At 39.5% G+C, this 23,234-nt stretch overlaps 1 protein-coding gene across 1 annotated transcript in view; it reads left to right on the forward strand.

Moving 5' to 3' along the window:
- LOC136862708 (hyaluronidase B) overlaps positions 1–23,234 on the forward strand; it is a 124,428-nt gene that overhangs the window by 60,199 nt on the left and 40,995 nt on the right. The window contains exon 2 of the mRNA XM_067138924.2: positions 10,739–11,028. Within this exon, the coding sequence (XP_066995025.2) occupies positions 10,739–11,028 (290 nt within the window). The remainder of the gene's footprint in view (positions 1–10,738; positions 11,029–23,234) is intronic.

Below are 23,234 nucleotides of genomic sequence, written 5' to 3' on the forward strand. Positions count from 1 at the left end.
GTAGAGTTGTCTGGAATAATAAACCGACTGATCACTTAATTTTGGCAAAACGAGGTTCTTTTGGCAATCATAGGACATTAAAAAACAGTCGATAAACATTCTCTGGTCGCCATGACAGTTTGATGTCACTTGTAGCAATATGATTGGCTGAAACGTTCATGTCCGTTTTTGATACAAACTACGTCTGGAGGTGTCCGATTATGAAAGAAACTGCATATTTCTATGTTAAAAATTACGTACAAATATTCGTTTATGAAAGACACAGACCACTAATTCAGAAAGGGCATTAAAAATGCTATAAGGATCAATCCTTAACTCAATTTTGATATAGGTGGCGCATGTCCATGTTTGATATTAGGCACCTCATATAACACTTCAGATTCTTTATGTTACCAGATATTCATAAGCATTTCCACAACTTTTTATTTGACTGGCTACCATCCGATGTGAAACCAATGATCCGGACACCTATTTGCTCTAATTGTATGACGACTTAAATGAGAATGTTTGCAATTATATCACCAAGGGTGGCGTTCCGGCTAGAATATATCGCTATGGGTTGTATCCAGTTATATAGAAAAGGAACAAACATAAAAACTAAAGCATGATTTGCCAACTGACCGTTGCTTTTATCTTCAGTAAATTTCCCCAAATCAACAGAACCATTCACTTGCGACGATTCCGAGTTAAAGCGAATTTCTCCTGGTAACTTTACCTCGTCAAATATTAACACCCTAAGCGTTCATGTTCTTCGTTTCCATTTTTAAAAATCTGCTATTGCAGCGGTAGCATGCTCATTTATGCCGTACGAACATTTTAGGTCCTTCACCAATTTCTCAAGTGGGATTCAGAAGGCAAAGGAAGCAAGTCATGATTTAAACAGTGCCGATAACCCTTAGAAGACTTTACTTTTAAAAGAAGTGCATCAAGAAGAAATTCATCACTCTATCTCATTCCTTTTTTACTTTTCGCTTGACATTTCTTTAACATTGTATCTACTATAATTTTCTGTTTTTTGCTGAGAGAACCGAATTGTTCTGACTGAGTGAAATTTCTCTTTGATTTTATATCAGAAATGTCTTTTTCAAGCAAATGTATCTTAGCATTAGCGACATTGAGTTGATTCTGCGTTCTAATGAAATTACGTTTCTGATTCTTCAATCTCCTCTTTAATAGCGCAATTACTTTCCTAGCATCTGCGACATTCGAGCTCTCTTCAACTGCTGAGCATACAGGTTGATCACTATCACTGATATTTACGATCTGTTCAGGGCTTTTATTACAGAAATCTCTTCGTGTGGATTGCCTATTCGTGGGGCAGTTGCGTTTCTTAACTGCCTTAGAAATATACTTGGGTAGATAAGGAAATATGTCAGGAAATGCTTCTGGTTTTAATTTCCAGCGCTGTTTTGGTATCTCTATTCTTTCACTATTCACCGTAAACGAGTCTACTTTTACTAGAAAGTCATCGCAAAAATGAATGTCAGACACGAAACAGTTATGAGTTAATTTTCGGGCTTTTCTATGGATAGCCTACTCCCATTTCAGTCAAACACCACTTTCTTCAGGGGGCCTAAAGAAATGCCTACCTGAAGACGATCGGACATAACCAGATCTGCAGCCGGCTACAGAACACGAGGGCATGATATGGTAGTTTCCTCCCGCACTGATATACGTTGCCTTATAGCACAATAGCGCCAAAGACCGAGGTATTTAAAACATAACACTTATCACACCATTCAATCGTGAATACACTAATATTGCAAACTGTCGAAACATCTCTGACAGCGACAATTATGAGCATTAAAAATTACTACAACTAAAGGCGAATACCCTATCTACAAGAAATTTTAACAGCCCTCTCCATTCCCTTGATTTAGGCCTATTGGCACATTAACATAGGCTAATATAGGTGAAATGGCCAAGGATCTCTGTTGACATCACAATCGCCTGTGCTGCCACCGAGCGGGTGTCCCACCAACCTCTTGAGCTCTCTTACGGGCTAACGGAGATGATGTCGCACTTCCACTTCGATACGCTATGATAGTAGTATAGTAAGTGAGATTGAATTAAAGTGCAGTAAAGCTAATGCAGTGAGCTCGCAGTTGAGATCAACCGTATTCTGTAAGAAGGAAGTCAGCTCCCGGACGAAACTATCTTTACATCGGTCTGTTTTGATACCAATTTTACTTTACGGGAGTGAAAGCTGGGTGGACTCGGGATATATTATTTATAAGTTTAAAGGGACAGACATGAAAGTAGTAATTGCTGGTACAAACAGGTGGGACAATGGCAGGAGGGTACTCGGAATGAGGAGATAAATGCTAAGTTAGGAATGAACTCCATGGATGAAGATGTAGGCATAAACCGGCTTCGGTGGTGGAGTCATGTGTGGCGAATAGAGAAGGATAGGTTACGTAGGAGGAAAATGCACTCTGTAATGAAGGGTAAGAGAAGTAGAGGGAGGCCAAGGCGTTGATGGTTAGACTCAGTTTCTAACTATTTAAACATAACTAAACGAGGCCACAGAACTATTTACGAATAGAAGATTGTGGCGGCGGGTATTTAACCCTTTATAGGGCAAAACCCTGGGGAACAAAATATATTATTTATTTGATTAAATACCATGTCACTGGGGTCTGCTGTTAGGTTTTGACCGAAATATGAGTCAATACATTGTTTGATTATGCGATATGGGGTGGTAAGTATTTTTACCAGAGAGCATTTAGGATTTTTTTCCCACTGAGTGTACTCTGGTAAATATATTTACCACTTTGCTTACATGACTACTTTCCACTGTATTTTGCAAATAATAGGTGCAAAATGCAGATGGAAAGCATGGAACAAGTAGTACATATAATTATAAATGTCACACTGGCTCTGAAAATTGCACTAGAAACATGGGGTCATCAGGTCTGTGATGAAATTGATGATAGCCTCTTCTGAGAGGCCTTTGTTCGTAAAAGACATTGCTGGAACAATATCACAGATAGAGAAATAAGGCACATAGTTCTCCTTACAAACTATACGATTCAAAACAAGCCATCGTCTAGAATTAATTTCGGAAATCGTATAAGAATATCTTACAAACTAGCATAAATATGCATACAGGCAGGCAAGTGCCTAGGGAAGCGAGGGGAATTTTGTGATATATATTCCCCCAGTATATGTTTGATTTGTTAATTCCTCCCCTGTGGGAAGCCCTGATGTTAGCCACTACATGAGTCAGTCTATTCTTACATACATAATTACCCTCAAAATGTATTTATTATTTTTATTATTATTCTTCTTATTATTATTTTATTATCATTGTCTATATACTCCCCTGAACTCAGAGGAACTGAATACCATACAGATAGACTAAATTTATGTTTTTCCGAAATACACTTGAAGTGTTGTTTGGATATAAATCCATTTTTCATAATTTGGGAAGCTAATACATCTTGTGACTGATAAAACGTAGGTACGTCCGTAACCTTACATTCTTGCTACATGTTTTCATATTAGTAAATATAACATGTTGGCCAGAATATTGTAGGAAAGGACATACGTAAAACATGTAACTAATAGCTCTGAGGTCCATTTTCCGATATTTATATTACCAATTGCATTGAAAATGAGTACGTTATCAATATGCAAAACGAGCACACTATTTCGACTTTCTCGGTACTTTATGCGTAGACCAATGATAATTTGGATAAAATCTTTTAATGTTAAAACAAAATCAATCAATCACTACTGATTTGCATTTAGGGCAGTCGCCCAGGTGGCGGATTCCGTATCTGTTGTTTTCCTCGCCATTTCCTAAATGATTTCAAAGAAATTGGAAATTTATTGAAGTTATTCCAATTCCGAACTCCCCTTCCTATAAATGAACATTTGTCCCAGTTTGTCCTCTTGAATTCCAACTTTATCTTCATGTAGTGATCTTTCCTACTTTTATAAACGCCACTATGTTCACAATTCACGCAATCTATGTTCACAAAATAATCAAAATATTCAAAAATATATATTGTTGCCTCATATAAATTAGGGAAATTCAGTATCTCGCTTAAAATGAGCTGTATTTTACGGTCAACACAATGTTACACGAGTGAAGTTCAAGTGGCGCTCTCTGGTAAACATATGTACCACTTCCTGAAGTGGAACGATTCCAATAGCCGTGAAGCGCGAGTTTCGGAAAAGTGGTAAATATTCTTACCAGACAGCGTTACTAGACTAGAAAGAAAACAGTTACGGCCACTTAGGGCATTACCATCTGAACAGTTTCTATGGAAACCCAAGTGGAAAATATATTTACCAGCAGCCTATAAAGGGTTAATTCACAGAGGCTTGCAGACTGGACGCTGAAAGACATAACAGTCTATAATGAAGGTGTACATACGATGTACCGTATTTAATCGCAGCTTCTTGCTCCATGATGCAACTTCTGTTAGGCTTCACTCACACAATCTTCACTTTATGGCTACCACTGGGAAACTGCTGCCTCACTAGCCTCGAAAGTTGCATCTATACAGCACAGTCCAGCGGAGAAACTTATGGTTTGGTTCTCTCATTTAAAGAAAAATCAGCCTCATTACTTAATGGGTGGACTGAGTCGTGGCGTATCCATGTAGCTAGTGTGTATGCTACACATTTACTGATGCGGAAACTTCTAACAAGGAACACATTTACTTTCTGTCTCAGAGTGGTTGAAAGTCAAGATAAGCACAGCGTAACCACGTGTGTATAGCGCTACTAACGTTTGCGAAAACACTCCCTAATCCACGAACTTAAACTGTTGTTAGGAATAAATTCATTAACAATAAATAAGTAAAATGGACTATATCTTAATAATACGCCAACGGCCGTAGCCGTGTTGAAACACCGGATCCCGTGAGATCTCCGAAGTTAAACAACATTGGGCGTGGCCAAGATCTGGATGGGTTACCACGCGCTGTTGGTGGGGGTAAGGGAATGGAGGAGCGGAAAGGAACTGGCCACCCTACCGTACGTAAACTCCGGGTCAGGCACACCTCTGCGGAGGTTCGGACCTGCCTTCGGGCAGAATACACCCTTACCTTAATAGTAACCCATGTAGCTTCGCTATTGTAAGCAATAAATACCATAGATTAATAGAAAAACAACGTTTATAAACAATAAAACAAATTTGTTGATAACGTTTAAGATGTCTCAATATATGAGTTAACCAAACACACTGCTGGGGCTGTACCTTAATTAAGGCCACGGTCGCTTCCTTCCCACTCCTAGCCCTTTCCTGTCCCATCGTCGCCGTAAGACCTATCTGTGTCGGTGCGACGTAAAACAACTAGCAAAAAAAAAACAAAAAACAAAACAAACACAAGCAGGTACCAAAAGATTTGCCTTCTACACCTCCAGCTATCGATAGCGGACTACAAGAAGAACAGGAAATGAACTGTCCTTTAAGTTACTGTCGAGCTGTCGAATTCAAACCACTTTTCATTTATTGTGACATGTTCCGATATGTAAAGTGAGTTCTCGGACGATGGTACATTCATATCGGTCTGTATTCAGACTGAATTTGCTGTAAGGGAACGAAAGCTGGGTGGACTCAGGATATCTTATTCAATCGAACGAGTTGGCCGTATGGTTAGGAGAGCGCAACAATGAGCTTACATTCGGGAGGTAGTGGGTTCGAACTCCACTGTCAGTAGCCCTGAAGATAGTTTCCCGTGGTTTTCCATTTTCACACCACGCAAATTTTGTGGCTGTACCTTAATTAAGGCCACGGCCGCTTCCTTCCGACTCCTGGCCCTTTCCAATCCCATCGTCGCCATAAGACCTATCTGTGGTGGTGCGACGTAAGGCTGATTGTAAAAAGAAAACATAAGTTAGAAGTAACAGACATTGATGTAGCGAGATTGATTGCTAGGAAAACAGGTGGGAACAATGGCAGGAGGGTATAGCGAATGAGGAGGTAAAGGCCAATTTAAGAATTAAATAGGTAGGTGAAGCTGTACGCATAAACCGGCTTCAGTGATGGGGTAATGTGAGGTGAATGGAGGAGGACTGATAACCAAGGAGCATAATAGACTTAGCATGGAGGGTAAGAGAAGTAGAGGAAGACCAAAGCGACGATGGCTACATTCAATTTTTAATGACTTAATGATAAGAAATGTGGAACTTAACAAGGCCACAGAGCTAGTCACAAATAGAGGATTGCGGATTTGGATAGTTAATTCACGGAGACTTGTAGACTGAACGCTGAAAGATATAACAGTGTACAATGAAGATGCATGTAAGTTTCGATGTTCAAGAAAATAAATGTTATTTGTTTTAAGTACCACAAACTCTTTTCAGGGACGCTGTGGTGTAGGAAATTTTGCCCTACAGGAGTTATTTGGCGTACCGGCAAATCAACCGACACGAGCCTAGCAATTCTCAGCACCTCAAATACCATCGGACTGGGCCGGGATCAAGCCTGTCTCCTTGGACTCAATCATCTGAGCCAACACGCCCGGGGAGATATATTCAAGGATAAAGAAAGACATACTACCGCTTTTCCCACACCTGTGGGATAGTGGGTGCCAACTCTGTCGCTCATGTGGATTTGGCCCTATTTTACGGCAGAATGCTCTTCCTGACGCCAACCCTGTATGGAGGGATGTAATCACTATTGCGTGTTTCTGTGATGGTTGATAGTGTAGTGTGTTGTCTGAATATGAAGAAGACAGTGTTGGAACAAACACAAACACCCAGTCCCCGGGCCAGAAAAAATCATCAGAGGCTATTCAAATCCCCACCCGACCGGGAATCGAACCCATGACCCTCTGAACCGAAGGCCTCAACGCTGACCATTCAGCCAATGAGTCGCGCTCCTAAAATAGTCTACAAGAATACTAAATTGGGCACAAAATATAAACAAATAGGTATTCAAAATTTCACGATTTCTTTACACCATAAACATCATAGTACCATTCATAATTTTAGCAGCAGAGTAAATTTTCGACATGAGGGAAATTAGTGTCTTAGTAAAATTTACATTTGATGTATGAACAAATTAGCACCGTAGGAAATATTTTTTGGCATGACAAATTTTAAATAAGACGTTTTCTCCTAAGAAACTCGAAAAACCGGTTTTACTAATAGTCTCCAGTAACTCACTCAGTTATTATACTGAATACAATCTGGGGTTACTGGAAATGACATGGATATTCAGCTTAATCCAGAGTTGCTTTCGCTGTCCAAAACAATATAACGGTTTTGCCGCGTTGACTGTTTCCCAAAATTCCTCTCTGCCAAATCGACAGAACTGTGTAGAAGATCTTAAGTGATATCTTTGCGGAATCAGCAAATAGACGGAGAATTATAAAAACGTCTACAGTGGTATTCTCGCAAAGTGGCCCCGCATATCAAATGAAATCCATCGCTTGAGTTACCTTGCCCCTCTTTTTCTTCCTTCGCGACGATATGTAGCATGCTAGTGTTATCGTCTGTCTGTTTAGAATAGTTATGTGTTGTTTGGGTAAAATGAGTACAGTTTGCCCTAAATCATCTGCAGTAGAAAAAATATCTTGGAAAATAACACTTCACTCTTAAGACAATCATCAGAAACAAATTGACACTCTTTTGAGGAAGAACACATTTGAAAAGTGATCAATCCGATCAATTTTGGACGTTTTAGGCAGACTAATGTAATAAAAAATGGCGTTAACCTCTATTTTAGATTACTTTAAGCACTAAAAATGCTTCCATTACTCCATATTTGAAAATAATTAGGAACTGTGGTATGAAATGAAATGGAATGGCGTATGGCTTTTAGTGCCGGGAGTGTCCGAGGACAAGTTCAGCTCGTCAGGTGCAGGTCTTTTGATTTGATCCCCGTAGGCAACCTGCGCGTCATGATGAGGATGAGATGGTAATGAAGACGACACATACACCCTGCCCCCGAGCCAGCGGAGTTAACCAATTATGGCTAGCCGGGAATCGAACCCGGGACCCCTCTGACCAAAGGCCAGCACGCCAACCATTTAGCCATGGAGCCGGACAACTATGGTATTATATTATACTATACCTTAAAATAATAAATAGGCCGGGCTGAGTGGCTCATACGGTTGAGGCGCTGGCCTTCTGACCCCAACTTGGCAGGTTCGATCCTGGCTCAGTCCGGTGGTATTTGAAGGTGCTCAAATACGTCAGCCTCGTGTCGGTAGATTTGCTGGCACGTAAAGGAACTTCTGCGCAACTAAATTCCGGCACCTCGGCTTCTCCGAATACCTTAAAATAGTAGTTAGTGGGACATAAAGCAAATAACGTTAAATTATGATTATGATTATTATTATTATTATTATTATTATTATTATTATTATTATTATTATTATTATTAAAATAAATATTATTATTATTATTATTATTATTATTATTATTATTATTATTATTATTATTATTATTATTATTATTATTATTATTTGGGTCATCAGTTCGTAGAATACAGAGCGTATTGGCTTCGCGGTTAGGGTCACGTAGCTGTGATTTTACATTCGGGAGATGTGGGTTCGAACCCCACCACTGGGCAGCCCTGAATATGATTTTCTATGGTTACATATTTTGATATCAGGCACATATTGGGGATATACTTCAATTACGGCCACGGCCGTTACTTTACTACTCCTAGCCCGTTCCTATCCTTGCATCGCCGAAACCCTTTTGTGTGCTAGTGGGACGTTAAAGCACTAGTAGAGCAAGTCAGTAGACGGGTGTGATCCAGTGCTCCATACCACCTTATCTTGTACTAACCTCTTCATCTTTACGTAAAATTGCATCCTATATTTACTCTAATCTGTTCGTCATATTCGTAGTTTGGCTTTTCCTTACCTTCCTTACCCTATTAACTTTCCTCAAAAACCAACTGAACAAGTTCTGGGTGTCTCAAGATCCATATCTTCTTATTCTGGTGAAATTTCGCCCAAATCATTCTCCTTTCACCAAACTAATGTAATATCTCATCATCTGTGGTCCGACCTATCCACCCCACATTCTTCTGTAGTACCATATTTCAAAACTTTCTATTTCTCTCTCTTTTTTACTAGTTATTGTAGTTGTTTCGCTTCCATACAACGCCACGTTTCACCCAAAAATATTTGGAAAATTATTTCTAATACATATAGGCTATCTATGTTTGAGGTGAGCAAACTTATTTTCTTAAGGAAGGCCTTCCTTCCTTGGTACGCCGAAAATGCTCGTCCTGCCACCACACATTTATCCTAGTGAAAATTCAACCCACCTTTTCACGGATTCGAACCCTGGTTTTGTGTAACGCATCCTTCTTTTATGTATTCTTAATTCAAATATAAAAGCAATCAAAAATTGCTCATAATCTGAAGCAGCCCATAAATGGGTCGAAATACAACTTTTCGAATGGGAATGTACAGTTTAGGACCATCAATTCTCACTGCAGCTCAATTGTCCACATAAATGCCTTTGATTGATTTTAAAAATCTACACTTAATCCCATATTCCTCCGGTATAGCGAACATATTTTTCCTCGGTATTCTGTCATATGCCTTTTCTAGATCTACGAAAAATAAACATAACTGTATATTCCTCTTGTAGCATTTTTCCATTACCTTGCCCAAACTGAAAATCTCTATTGACAGTCCCTCTTTCATCTGAAACCACATTGTGTTTTATCTAACTTACTCTCAACCACTATTCGCACCCTCCGTTCCAAATTCCCACAGCAAATTATGAGGGACTGCCACACACGTATGCAATGATATGCCAAACTTTTGTTGAAAATTGCCTCATCCATGCCTCCTGTGTTCCGTTGGTTTAGATCATGGCCTCTCAAACGCCCAAAATTTCACGCGTGCAGATCGAGGCGCAAGACCTCCGTGCACTGTGCATCGGTGTCGCTCGACATGGCTCGGATCAACGCTTCGTCTCTGGGCTACTCGGCTAAGCTCGGCTCTACTCGGCTATACTCGGCTCAACTTAGCCCGGATTTGGAGCGCTACGGCGCAAGTGGGGCAGAGGGAGACAGGCGGAGCGAGCGAGAAAGGAGTGAGGAAAGAGAGAGTAAGCGCTATTACTCCAAATCGAAGAGTGGGGGGTCTGCACTCTGGTCAACCAAGCCAAGTCGTCTTTTGCACCGTGCACAGTGCATGCACCACGCGCATGCACCCTGAGAGGCCCTGGTTTAGATCATTTGAACAGGGGACAAATACTTAGGATAACTTACTAAGCACATGACGTTCTATTTCTACCTACATAAATGAAACTTTTGGGAAAGTGTTGCCTATAACAAGTGGATAACTACCAGTCCTACTACTGTTAATGTTGACGTATGAGGGAAGAAACTGTGCTAGAAGAACAGTTGTTTTGCTGTCATATTAACGTAATTGTTAGCTTAAGAATCGATCTGTATCGTCGAACGTCCACAATGTTTGCCGGATTTGGCTCTCGCACACCCTTTCCTCTTCTTCGAGCGAAGTTTCTCTTGAAAGGCGGAAATTTTAGTGACGTCTAGGACACCCAACACACTGTGGCCTTGAGATTGAAAAACACATGTGTGACAGGCGTAAAGGTTGTGTACTTTTGAAGGCAAATTGTTTGGAATATGTGCAACTGAAAAGTAATTACAGTTCTTTGATTTTGTATAAATATTAAAATCATTACTTGATGGGTACACTGAGTGTAATTTGAGAGGTATTTACACTTATATAAACCTTCTATTTTTACTTTTGTGATTTAATTATTGAATCGTTCTGATGTTTAGGGACTCGTTTCGGGTGTTCTGGAATGTACCTTCATTTGCCTGCCACAAATATGGAATTAACATCGACGTCTCCTCAACGTGGGGTATCATCCAGAACTCCGGCGACGTTTTCCGTGGAGAGCGCTTGACCATCCTTTACGACCCAGGCGACTTTCCTGCTCTAATAAAGGATTCTTCCGGTAAATTTCAGCCACGTAATGGAGGTGTTCCTCAAGAAGGCAATCTAACGCACCACCTTCAAGTTCTGTCCAATTATGTGGATCGGGTCGTCACAGACAAAAACTTTTCAGGTAATTAAATTTCAATAAGTACGAATTGTGGTACGTTTCTTCATATACTAGCAGCACCATCAAGTGGTGTGACGTTCCTCGACTTTCAAAATGGGAACCACATTGTCAAACGATACGATCTATTTTCGTAAATGCATCAGAGAAAGGGATCCCTAGTAAATATATCATTGAATATCGACGGCCTAGTTATAATACTACGTATCTGACAATGTTCTTCCTATCCATTATTCTCCTTAAGACTGGTCACGCCTCCCAGCCACATTTGGATATACAGTCCATCAGAACAATTTTCGCTGTGCTCATTTTCCTATAAGTACGTGTAAAGGGGAATGAACCGTAAATGCATTATATTGTATGAGTGTGTAAATACTCCGCGCAAACACACATTCCTACTGTACGGTACGGTAAGGTTCAGTTTCCTTTACACAAATGCGTAGCAATATGAGCACAAGGAAAATTGTTCTGATGGACTACATATCCATCTGTGGCTGGGAGGCGTGGCCTGACTTAAGGAAAATGTGGTATTAGAAGTAGGCCGTCGATATGGATATATACATTTGCATCACAGATCGGCAGTACTTACATATATTGTTATAAATACATATTAAGCCTTCTACTACAAAAACTGGAAAATAAAGAAAAAATCCTGTAAAAATTACATTCACTGCTCGATTTGGAAGAATCGCAGATCTTTTCAGGATACTCAGTGCCACGCTTGACTATGGCCTTCCTTTGTCCAGGATTATCGGTGAAATTTGTTTAAATAAAATTGCATATTTCTTCACTTGGAACATTGGTCAAAACTCCTCCAACATTTGTAACATATTCCAACGAAATCTCCTTATTTATTCCACTCCTACTGCGTTTAATGTGTTATGCAAACCACACTGAGAGTGTTTTCTGGCTTCGCAGGAATCTCTAACCCACACCGGACGTTTACTTGTACTACACAAAACAGATAGTTTCATTTTATGTTACGCAAATCGTACGAAGTAATCAAAAATTCAAAATCACTCATGTTCTCTATACATTTCACAAGGTCATCCTCCTCTTCACGATGGAATATGACTGGATGCCCAGAAATTCTCACTTTATCAGTCTTCAGTCCATTTATCATATTGTTCTTCTTGGAACATTACATTTGACTGATGCACTCAGGGTGCGAAATCAGAAAGAAATTGTGGGGGGAGAAGGATCATAGGGCTTAAATACTAGTGTTTATTTCAGCCAGTACCTGGCGGGAAACGGGATATATAATTCCCCTGTAAGTAAATTACCCCCTCCTCAGGAAAAATGTAATTTTAAATCTTTTTGTTTGAATTGTTTTCGTTATAATGATAATGATAAACATCGGAAAGTTATTCCCGGGTTTCAGATGGAAGCATGAAAAATGGGCTGCATTTGAGGAGTTGCCTCCGCTACGTTGCTTTATTTCTCGAGGTCTGGCAGTCATTCCATTATTTTTATATTATGTGCATTATTGCTGATGTTGTTATGGAAATATACACAGTAAAAAGCATTAATCTCAATAACATATATGTTCTACGTCTTCCTCATTATTTTATAATGAAAGTACCCCCTCCCCCGAGGCAATTTTAGCGGGTAGGAATCTTTGAGATAAAATTGTAGGTTGGGGGAAACCCTCCCTTTCCCAGACCTTCAGCGATTTCGCACCCCGCATGCACTCCTCTGAGAAATCTCACCATTCCTTATTGGAAACAAACACTTCCTTTAACTGTCGGCTGCATGGCTAAAAGGTTAGCGTGCTGGCCTTTGGTCACAGGGTTCCCGGATTCGATTACCGGGAACCATAATTGGTTAATTTTGCTGACACGGGGGCTGGGTGTATGTGTCGTCTTCATTACCATTTTCATCCTCATCACGACGCACAGGTCTCCTAAGGGCATCAAATCGAAAGACCTGCATCTGGAGAGTCTAACTGGTCTTCGGACACTCCCGGCACTAAAAGCCATACGCTGTTTCATAATTTTACTTCCCTTAACTGTCTTTTGACATCTTCTCAGCATCTGCAATAGAAGTAACACATGCCATAAGAACGGTCATTTTAATTCATCTCCGTGATGTGCGTTCACACATCTCAGTAATATACCTTAGAAACTAAAATTTAAACATACTGTAATATGCAACCGTTTTATAGATTAGGATACTTCGTACCACTTCTGGGTTTTTTATTTTTTTAAAGGAGTCATATGGGGAAAATCAATAATTCAGTCTAAAATAAGGATTGTTTTACAGAATGCTCTTTTCACCTTTAAAATATGATAAAAACGAGCTTTAAAGTCGAATAAGCATACCTCTGGCAGGTTGCACCTCTCCTGTGGAGAGCAAGATTTTCTGCGGCCTGGAAAACTCGAATATTCAAAGTTTTGAATGACGTACGTGCCACTCAAAACGGCGCTAAGTCAAATTTGCCGAATATATGAGTTTCCAGTTGAGCGAACACCTGAAAACTACGAACATTAAGACACATTATTACAATCCTTTCCTCCAGATGGCTTAAAACATTGTGAGAAATGGTGCAAAGCCTAGGAGCAATGTCACCCCATGATGCGGTAGGGTACAATATATTTACCAATAGAAATGGACAGAAAGAATTAATTGACACAAATTATAACTGTTAGACTTTTATTTTTGTTAGAGTGATAAGCATCAGTGGGTGAATGTGCTGACGATAGGAAAGGGACGATCGTCATCGTAGGAAATCACTCACTGGGGAGAATAATGATGTAATACATCAAGGTTATAGACTATGCGTTCTTAGGTAGTTGAAGGAACCTCTTCAAGCTCTGTCTCAACGCTGGTATATAAAAACTGCTAAAGCTCCTTATTGTTGTTGTAGAACATCGTGGTTATTTCTTCTGTGATTCTCTCGGTATTTTCTGCGGTCTCCTTTATAGGATTCATTGTTCAAAATATTGCGGACCCCTTTGACATCGTCGCCAAATCGGCCAATGAGAAGCTTTATCCTCCCAGTTTATTATTATTATTACTATTATTATTATTATTATTATTATTATTATTATTATTATTATTATTATTGTGATCTTCCGTGGCTCAGGCGGCAGAGCGCCTGCCCCTCACTACTGGGTTCCGTGGTTCAAATCCCGATCCCTCCATCTGAGATTTGTTAAAAATTTGAACTTAGACCACCGACTGACTGAGGAAATAAAGTATGTACAGTTCTAGCTGGACAACACTGGACAAAACATGAACCCCTATTGTACTCTACATAGCAGGACTTTCCTGTAACTCTTGTTGCTCCTCGAATATTCTTCATTAAATAGTACAAATAAGCAATTTACAACCGTTTTATTTAAGGAAGCAATAAATACAATAACTGCTCTGTTTGACGAGTACATGGATTCGGGAAACAGGAATGTTCATAATCTACTATCATAAATGAATTTCCATTGTTTCAGCTCCGAATATCCCGCTCCATGGCTAAATATTAAGAGCGCTGGCCTTTGGTCCAGAGGATCCCGGGTTCATTTCCCGGGCCGATCGGGGATTTTAACCTTCATTTGTTAATTCCGATGGCTCTGGGACTGGGTGTGTGTGCCGTTTCCATCATTACCATTCATCACAGGTAGGGCCCATTCTCATAGATGCGAGGGTCGCTTATACGGAGTCAACTTGAAAGACCTGCACCAGTCCTCTTCGGAAGCCACACGCCATTAAATAATTAATTATTCATTAAGCTCCAAATAACTACAAGGATGGTGCACTTTTTAAGGCCACGACCGATTCCATTCCAGACTTCGACCCACTGAATTATAGACTTATGCGCTAGCACAGTAGGACAGATTATCCGATGAATCTCAACGTGCACTTTTGGCCATTCGAAATCCTAGGTAAACTAAATCCCGGTGAGTTAACAATACTTACCTGCTAGGTTAATTGGGTCCCCGATCTCGGTAAATTAGGTCCTGAATGTCTACCGTGTGATTTATCCTTCGTGGGACCGCTCCACGAGCAGTTGGCCAAGCTCGTCTTACACGTCTCGTTCGGCCGGGGAGGTCATACGAGTCCAAGGGTACGTTTATGCTGCAGCTTCGCTGCTCGACGTTAGGCGATGATGAGACAAACCAACGGATATCAATCGGTGCTATTACCCTGGAGCCCGGCTTATAGCTGCGCTGCTGACTGTTATCCTCGCTACATCCATGGTCTCAAACACGTTTGATTTCCGCGCCTGGCACATCGCCGGCAATCCTGTAACTTGGACTGTGACTGGTTCTTTCAAGGTCACCCTCTCTCCCACTCTTCCTCTCTTCGCACTCTATACACATGTTCAGTGATCACTTGCTCACTCGCTATCTGAACTAGTGCTGGGGACGGAGAGGAGCGGAGCGGAGCAGTTGTTGTGACGTCATCACCCTGTAGTACCGAGTGAATGTCCTGACGCGGGACGTTTAAACACGTTATAGGTATGGTACTGCGAAGGTATTGCTTCCCCCTATTAATTCCCTTCTCTCACAACGTAACAACTGTAAATAACTGCATATATATTCACTATAATTGTTATATACGTAACTGCTAGGGAGTAGGAATATGTGGAATAAATGTTAGTAACTCGTATAGTTAACTCACTCGAATAGTGAAACAAAGTATGGCGCATACCTACCGAAAGGGTTTGTATACAAAGGGATTGGAAGTTAACAGAAAAGTAATGTATTAACGATTATTTCGTAAGTTCATGTGATACGGTACACTGTTAATGAGAAGAATAACCTGAATATAAAGAATCTTATCAGAATATAATGAAAAACACTGATATAATTTCATCTACAGGATGACAAAAGTAATTACGTAAATGAACGTTGACTGGAATGTCCTTCTTTGCAAATGTGATTACAAAATATATCTGACAACATACTACTACACGTCCCAATGCCAAACAGCTATCAATATAATGCTTCTATAAATACAGTTATTTTATTATATTATATTATATTATATTATATTATATTATATTATATTATATTATATTATATTATATTATATTATATTATATTATATTATATTATATTATATTATATTATATTATATTATATTATATTATATTATATTATATTGCACCCTGGTGGGGGTGTGATAAGCGTCATGCAATTGTAATTATGATGAATTATTGAGGAATATGTATTTCATTGTCAGAATAAATAGTATCTTACTGTACATACAGTAAGAACAGGCCAGGCCGAGAGGGCAGGTTTCACCATACCACAGACTGCTGTCTCCAGTGAGATTAACAAACACAATGAGTGACAGAATTAGGTTTCTCAGAAATTGTAACAACGAGGAAAGAGAGAGGATAACTTGTTGCCAAAGTTTTCCTAGCCCCAGGCAGTCTTGGTAGTAGCAACAGCGCAGAGAGCCGAGTGCAAATTTCTGAGAAATGACGTAGGGGTATCTCCAGGTAACTAGCAAGAGTTGAACGTGGGGTTGGCACTGGAAGAAAAAAATATGAGCCTTCCCGGTCACGTGGTTAAGGTGGACCAATGGAAAAATTCACTTGACCAAAGCAAGGCGACAACTTCGTATTGTAAGAAGCACTAGCGAGGCTAACTCCGTGGATTAAACTGATAGAAAGAAGTGAAATATCGATTCAGAATAAAGTGGAATTTAGGAGCCTTACTATACCATAAAACTCATATAAAGTAAATAATTGCGGGAGATTGCATGGTGAAATTCTGAGAATTCATGGACGCTATTCGTTGATTGGCTGAAGTCAAAGGAAGCCACAAAAGAGCGCGAAACCCCGAGCCGGGATACGGCAGCTAAATTCGCGAATATATCCATTACCAGCGAACGATAATAGTTGAGAATTGGTATAGAGCATTTGAGAACATAATTACATCATTGGATCATATATTAAAGCCACGGGCCAAACCGCAAAGGGTCGTATGAAGATATCGGGACTGTGCGTCCCCAGATGACCTCCGTTGAACTCGGAAGAGAGGGGATACAAGTATAAATATGAGGTCGTAGACAAGGACTAAAAGTACTTCTGATATTGTGTTCGAGCCGTGACTACGCCAGTGGTGCGCGAGTACTTTTGACAGTGTGTTCGAGCTGATACCACGCTAGGGGTGCGCAAGTACTTCTGATATTGTGTTCGGGCGGATACCACGCCAGTGGTGCGTAACTACTTCTGACAAAGTGTTCCAGCCGTGATTACGCCAGAGGTGCGAGTGTGTACTTACTCGTGGAGTAGAGTTCGAAGTATTATATTGTTACATAGTACAGTGATTCATGACGTGATGTAGCTCATATTACAGTCTGGAGCAGTCTACTAGTATGAAGTGTTTCAAATAGACAGGACTCAGTAAAGCATAACTTACGGAGTGTGAGATTCTACCAACCGATTAGGAAGTGCGTTACATGAGAACGGTCACGAGTGTTTATGTCACCTAGTAAACAGTCGATTCTAAACTGATACCTGGTCAGCTACACGAACGTGAGACGGGAAATTCAAGTGCGCGCACGGGCCGTTGTAAAGGGAAGCCCGAGGTATCCCATGTTCCTAGTGTCCGGGAAAGGAATGAAGAATGTATATTTACATTAAGTGGGCTAGATACAAGGCCGAGAGTGTAAAATGTGTGAATAGAATTTAGGGTGGAAATTATTCCAAAGTGCAACAGTTAATTTATTTGTTTTTATTCAAAATGTGTAAAGTTGAAAAGGGTCAAGGATTAATTCTTCAAGCTGGCATGAATACCAGTGGAATGCATTGCTAAAAACCGGAGGGGCTATGGCTTCTCGTCCGGTTTTAGCAGACTACAATGGCAGAGTTGAGTACCTTTTAACATATTTATAAGATTGCTATCGTTAGGGGGAGGAATTCATATTAATTTATCATGGTAACTTGATTGTGAAACGAGCCGTCTACGGCTCGTATAAATTCAAAGATAGATAGACAAAGGGACAAATTAATATGTAGATTAGATCTAGCACTCATCATAATTTTGATTATTAAATAGAGTATAGTAGGGTTGAGTTGTTCATTCAAGTGCTTGAGTTGTTTGATATGATATGGAGCACGTTTCACGTAAAGATAATGTTAATATTCATTTAGAAGTGCTTCCAAAGTGTTTTTCCGTTATCGGAACTTTTATAGATATTAAGGCAAGTTGTTAAGATAATCCAGAGGTAGGATTGCCAAGTGATTTAAATTGTTGTGGGACGGAATGAAGTCCATTGATTTGTGTGTAAATATCGCGAAGTTCGCCAGTGGACAAAATAATAATAATCTGTACAAGTGTCGAAGTAGTACATTAAAATTTGGTAATGTGTAAAGGCGTGTTTAATAATAATCTTTGAGAATAAAGGCACGGGCCTAGTTGGATAGAATGATTGCAAATTAAAGTAATTTAAATGTGGAGATCACATGTGCCGTGAATAATTAATTTGGGCATTGAATCCGGTTTTAACACTAATTGTTGATTTAACGTTTTGGACTCCATAATAATCATAAAATAAATTTGGTAGAAACGAGATAGGCACTTTTATAATATGGTCACGCTATGTTTGAGATCCAGAGGGATTTGAGCCAAAAGTTGAGATTTGGAGTTTTGTGGGACAGAAATCCGGCCCGAAATGAAAGTGAATTGTACTGATGTTGATGAAGAAATAGATGGATCTTAATTCCCACATAGAGGTTGTATTTATATACCGGTGTATTGAGTGGCAGAATAGAGTCCACACACCGAGGGTTAATTTGTGAAAATGTTTTGAAGAGTTCCAATGGATAAATGGACTTCAAAATGGAAAAGGAAGGAATAATTTAACACTTGCAGAGATTGGAGGTATTTGCCCAACTGCGAGGTGTTATGGGATTTGAGAATTGTCTTAGGAGCATATGGTCTCCATGAATTAACGGCAGTACGAAAATAAGGTGGCGGATTCGAACACTATTATGTCCCGACCGATGTGAATTCGGATCTTGGTGATTTCTGTTTGGGAGAGAACGTATGTGACTAAATTATAAAGATGGGGAATAAAAATAAAGATTCTCGAAAGAATAATAATACTATTAATAATAATAATAATATTCCAAGTAAATCATATCTGGATTGATTAGTGCCAAAATAAATCGGAATTGTAAAAGGGGTTATGCGTTAAACATATTAAGAGTGGACTACCGTGTAACAGGCGAAATAATTTTTTTAAATTAATAATAATAATAAATAAAAAACTACTTCTTTTGGAAGAAGAATTTACTTTTTTTTATATTTTGGACATAATAATGATGTTGGGAGTTGAAATGAAAAATTTGAGATTTTAACTAATAAAATAATAATAATAATGAGAATATTTGAAGAAGGAGAAGAAGAATAATCAAAGAAGCTACTTTTATTTATCTCAGATGAAAATAAAAAAAATCGCGAAAAGTTGAAATATTATTCCGAGGATGATTACGGGTTACGATAATCATGATCTCCACAAATAATAATAATAATAATAATAATAATAATAATAATAATAATAATAATAATAATTATAATAATAATACTTAATAAAATAGTTTTTAGTTATTTTTCTTATTATTTCGGATGCTGATGATGGATGATACTAGGGAAGTCAGCTGGCGAATTAACGCAATAATGTCAATTGGTTGTAAATAATAAGTTAAGTTAATATGTGTACAATGAAGGCAAATCCCTACATCTGGACCATTAGGTTAGAGTCCCTTTGTCGTATTCCTTCAACTAACGATTAGCATATCTTGGTTAGGAACCCGGGGAGAGTTTGTAGTTTCCCGGGTTGGTCTCATCTCAATCAAAGTGGAGGCGATAACATGGTCCATGTGATCGCGCCTACTTAGCCAACAGGTATTTGGTCCATGATCAAATATGGTTATGGTGTTAATGAAGGTAAATCTGATACCTTCAGATATCAACGGTTCTACCACCAAAATGGAAGGGTGGTCAAAAGTGACAAATATTATGTAATCATTTTCAGGAATAATTTGCCAAATTACCGGCAAATCAAGGGTCAACAGATTTTGATTGTGTGTAAAATTTAATTTGTTTACTTAAATAAAATGCTCCTTTAGCATTTGCAAGGAAACAGTTCCAGGTTCTTGTTCTTGTAGAATAGTAAACCATTGGTGACCGTTTAAATATCCATCCCCATCCCTAGGATGGAGCCTTCATAATTTCCCTTTGATTTGAATATATATAATTTGTGTGTTTTATGATGAGCCTTAAAGATAAAGATTAGAATGTCCCGTTCAACCCTGTAGTGCTGATTGGATGGCGCCCTTACATTTAGTTTGAGATCTTATATCTCAAAATATTTTTTTGAGTATTAGTTGCGATGGATTCGGACCGTAACACTCCCTGAGATAAATGCTAGTTGGGACTCAGGCTTTGAGCGGGTACATCATGGCGCCCAACGTGAAGGGCTGATTGCATCATGCTTGAGCAACGTGTGACTTTAATTTAATTTTTGCAAAAAAAACGGAACTTTGTTGCATTAGCGACGACATCATGTCACACAACTAAGGAACGGATTCCATAATAGTTAGACCCAATCATGGGACTTAAACATTTAGGCTGATTATATTATAGTTAAACCCAATCGGGGTATTTGAATTAATTATTGACCGCATCACGGTTATGCGTTGTTGGGAAGCATTTATTCAGATCTAGAAAGGTAAATCTAAATAATGATGGCATCATCTAGTGTACGAGATGACCCCATTATTATAATACTTTGTTTATTAAACTGGATGTTTACATTTCACTTGGTTTTTAATTTATTTATTTGGTCATTGTGTTCAGAAATTTATTAGCATAACATAGGCTAGTAGTAATTACCGAACGGGACTCATTTTATAGGATGATAGAAGTAGGTTGTTGGGCTCATCAGTTAGTAAATAATTTTTTTGTAAATTTTCTGATGCGATTTTATATCTGCGAATGTGGAGGCTCCACACTTTGGTCATCAAAGGGCAGTAGGAGTATATTGTAAGAACAAGGAGAATATGGTAAAATTTATACTTGGTACCAAACTCCAAGTTAATACAGGAATGAGAACTGGAACTGTCGACGAGAATTTATTAAATTCAGATTTAAAGCTACGAGACGGCTGTGTTATGTCAAAATTTCTAGGTGGTGTTTGACATAACAGTTTTAAAATTATTTTCTATATGTGTCTGACACGTATTTATTCTGGATGGAACCAAGCAAGATTTGTTGTCCTTATTCTACTCGTTGTTTGGTACGAGTGATTGAATATAAATTGTGGTAAGAAAATAGAAATTTAATTCGAGTATTGAACCGTTAGATGATAGGACCTTGACCAACTGTTAAACGTAGTGCTGTAGGGCGAGGAGCCGTTTGGCCCTAATTTGTTATTATATAAATTCATAATGTCTGATGTAGAGGGGGAGATATCCCAGGATGGACATGTAGGAGAGGAAGAATCGCTCACGTTGGCGGAGATGATGAGGGCTATGGCTCTTCAACTTAAGTCATTAGATAGGTCGGTAGAACAGTTCAAATCTTCTTTAAAACAGTCTATGGAGCAAAATAATGATTCCTTAAAACAGTCTATCGAACAAACTAATAGGTCTATAGAACAAAGTAATGATTCTTTAAAACAGTCTATGGAGCAAAATAATGATTCCTTAAAACAGTCTATGGAGCAGAAATTTGAAGAAATGCGGATTACTTGTGATAATAGTAAGATGGAGTTAGTGGAGCAAATAAGTGAAGTGCGGACCGCGTATCAAAATTACGAACAGGAATTTACCCGAGGGCTAGACCAGGTACGCGAAGCGTGTCATAAGACGAAGGAGGAAATGAAAGAACATTTCGATTCAAGTCTGATCCGAGTGACCGAGAGGGTAGAGCGAGTTAGGTCCGAAGCATTGGAGGATCGTAACGAGATCAGGGAAAGGCTCGTGGCAGGACTCAATGAAATCACGACCCAGATGTCAGCTGATCGTGATGAGTCAAAGGCACAGAATGACAAAATGCGAGAGGAGTGTCGGCTAGGACGGGAGGAGATTAGGTCTCAGATCCAAGGCCATATCATTCAAGCCGCACGGAAAACTGACGAGATAGTGAAAAACGTGGAAACGCTACGTACTGACCACCAACGTACGGAAGTGAAGGTTTCGGTTCTGGAGTCAGAAGCTGAATCCCTCAAAAATAATCGTGAGGTTTCAACCAAATTAGAGGATGCGGGAGTCCGGATCGAAAGTCTAGATCACAGGTTGGAGGCTTGTGAAGATATAAATGATAAGCTGATCAAAGCGACCTAAGCACTTGAAATACGGGAGCAGGAAACCGAAGAGTTGGAACGAAAATTAGGCAGTAAACTGGAAGAGTGCGTGGAGAGACAGTTTAAGACTAAGTTCATTGCGGATGTCAACGCGGATAAAATAGATGAACTGAGGAAGGAAGTTGAACTGTTAAAAACGCACGAGGACAGGTCCGGTACTCGAGACTTTAACCTAGAGTATAGGGAGTTCGAGACCCCAGAGAACAGAGGGTTGAATAGGATGAAGGAGGAAAACTTGGCAGCTGATACGACAGGTTCGAAACTCCACATGGGAGACGGATCATCGTCGGCTTCTGCGAACCATGCGACGTCTCCTATAGTTCATTTTATTAGGATGTCAGATGACAAATCTCCCAATTTCGATTCTCGAGGGCAAATCACGCCAAAATGGTTCATCAGGGAAATCACAAATTACATCCAAGAGCACAGGATACCTGCCGAAAAACAACTGCGGACAGTGGAAAAATTTCTGGACGGAGCGCCAGCGATTTGGTTCAGGGCGTTTCTTTACACCTTTGATGACTTCATGGGGTTCCGCCAAGCCTTTTTACAGAAGTATTGGAGTATGGAGTCGCAGCAGAATCTCAGGTTACAGTTATACTCGAGACGATACTCTACTTCTGCGCCAACAAAGTACTCCGAGTACTTCACCGCACAATTTCATAAAATGCGCGAGTTGGACAATCCGGTCTGTGAGACCGAGCTCATAAGTGCTATTGCGAAGCAGTTGCCGTTCGAAATTCAGCGAATGCTGATTGCTTCTAATGTACGCACTGCAGTACAGGCGGAAAGTCTGCTAAGGCAACTTGACCAGACGACACATCACGGAAATGGTAGGCACCAAAGATCGTCAGAGCCGCAAGTTAATAATATTGAAATGGGGACAAGCCCGA

Source organism: Anabrus simplex, chromosome 2 (assembly GCF_040414725.1).
Source record: "Anabrus simplex isolate iqAnaSimp1 chromosome 2, ASM4041472v1, whole genome shotgun sequence".
NCBI lineage: Eukaryota > Metazoa > Arthropoda > Insecta > Orthoptera > Tettigoniidae > Anabrus > Anabrus simplex.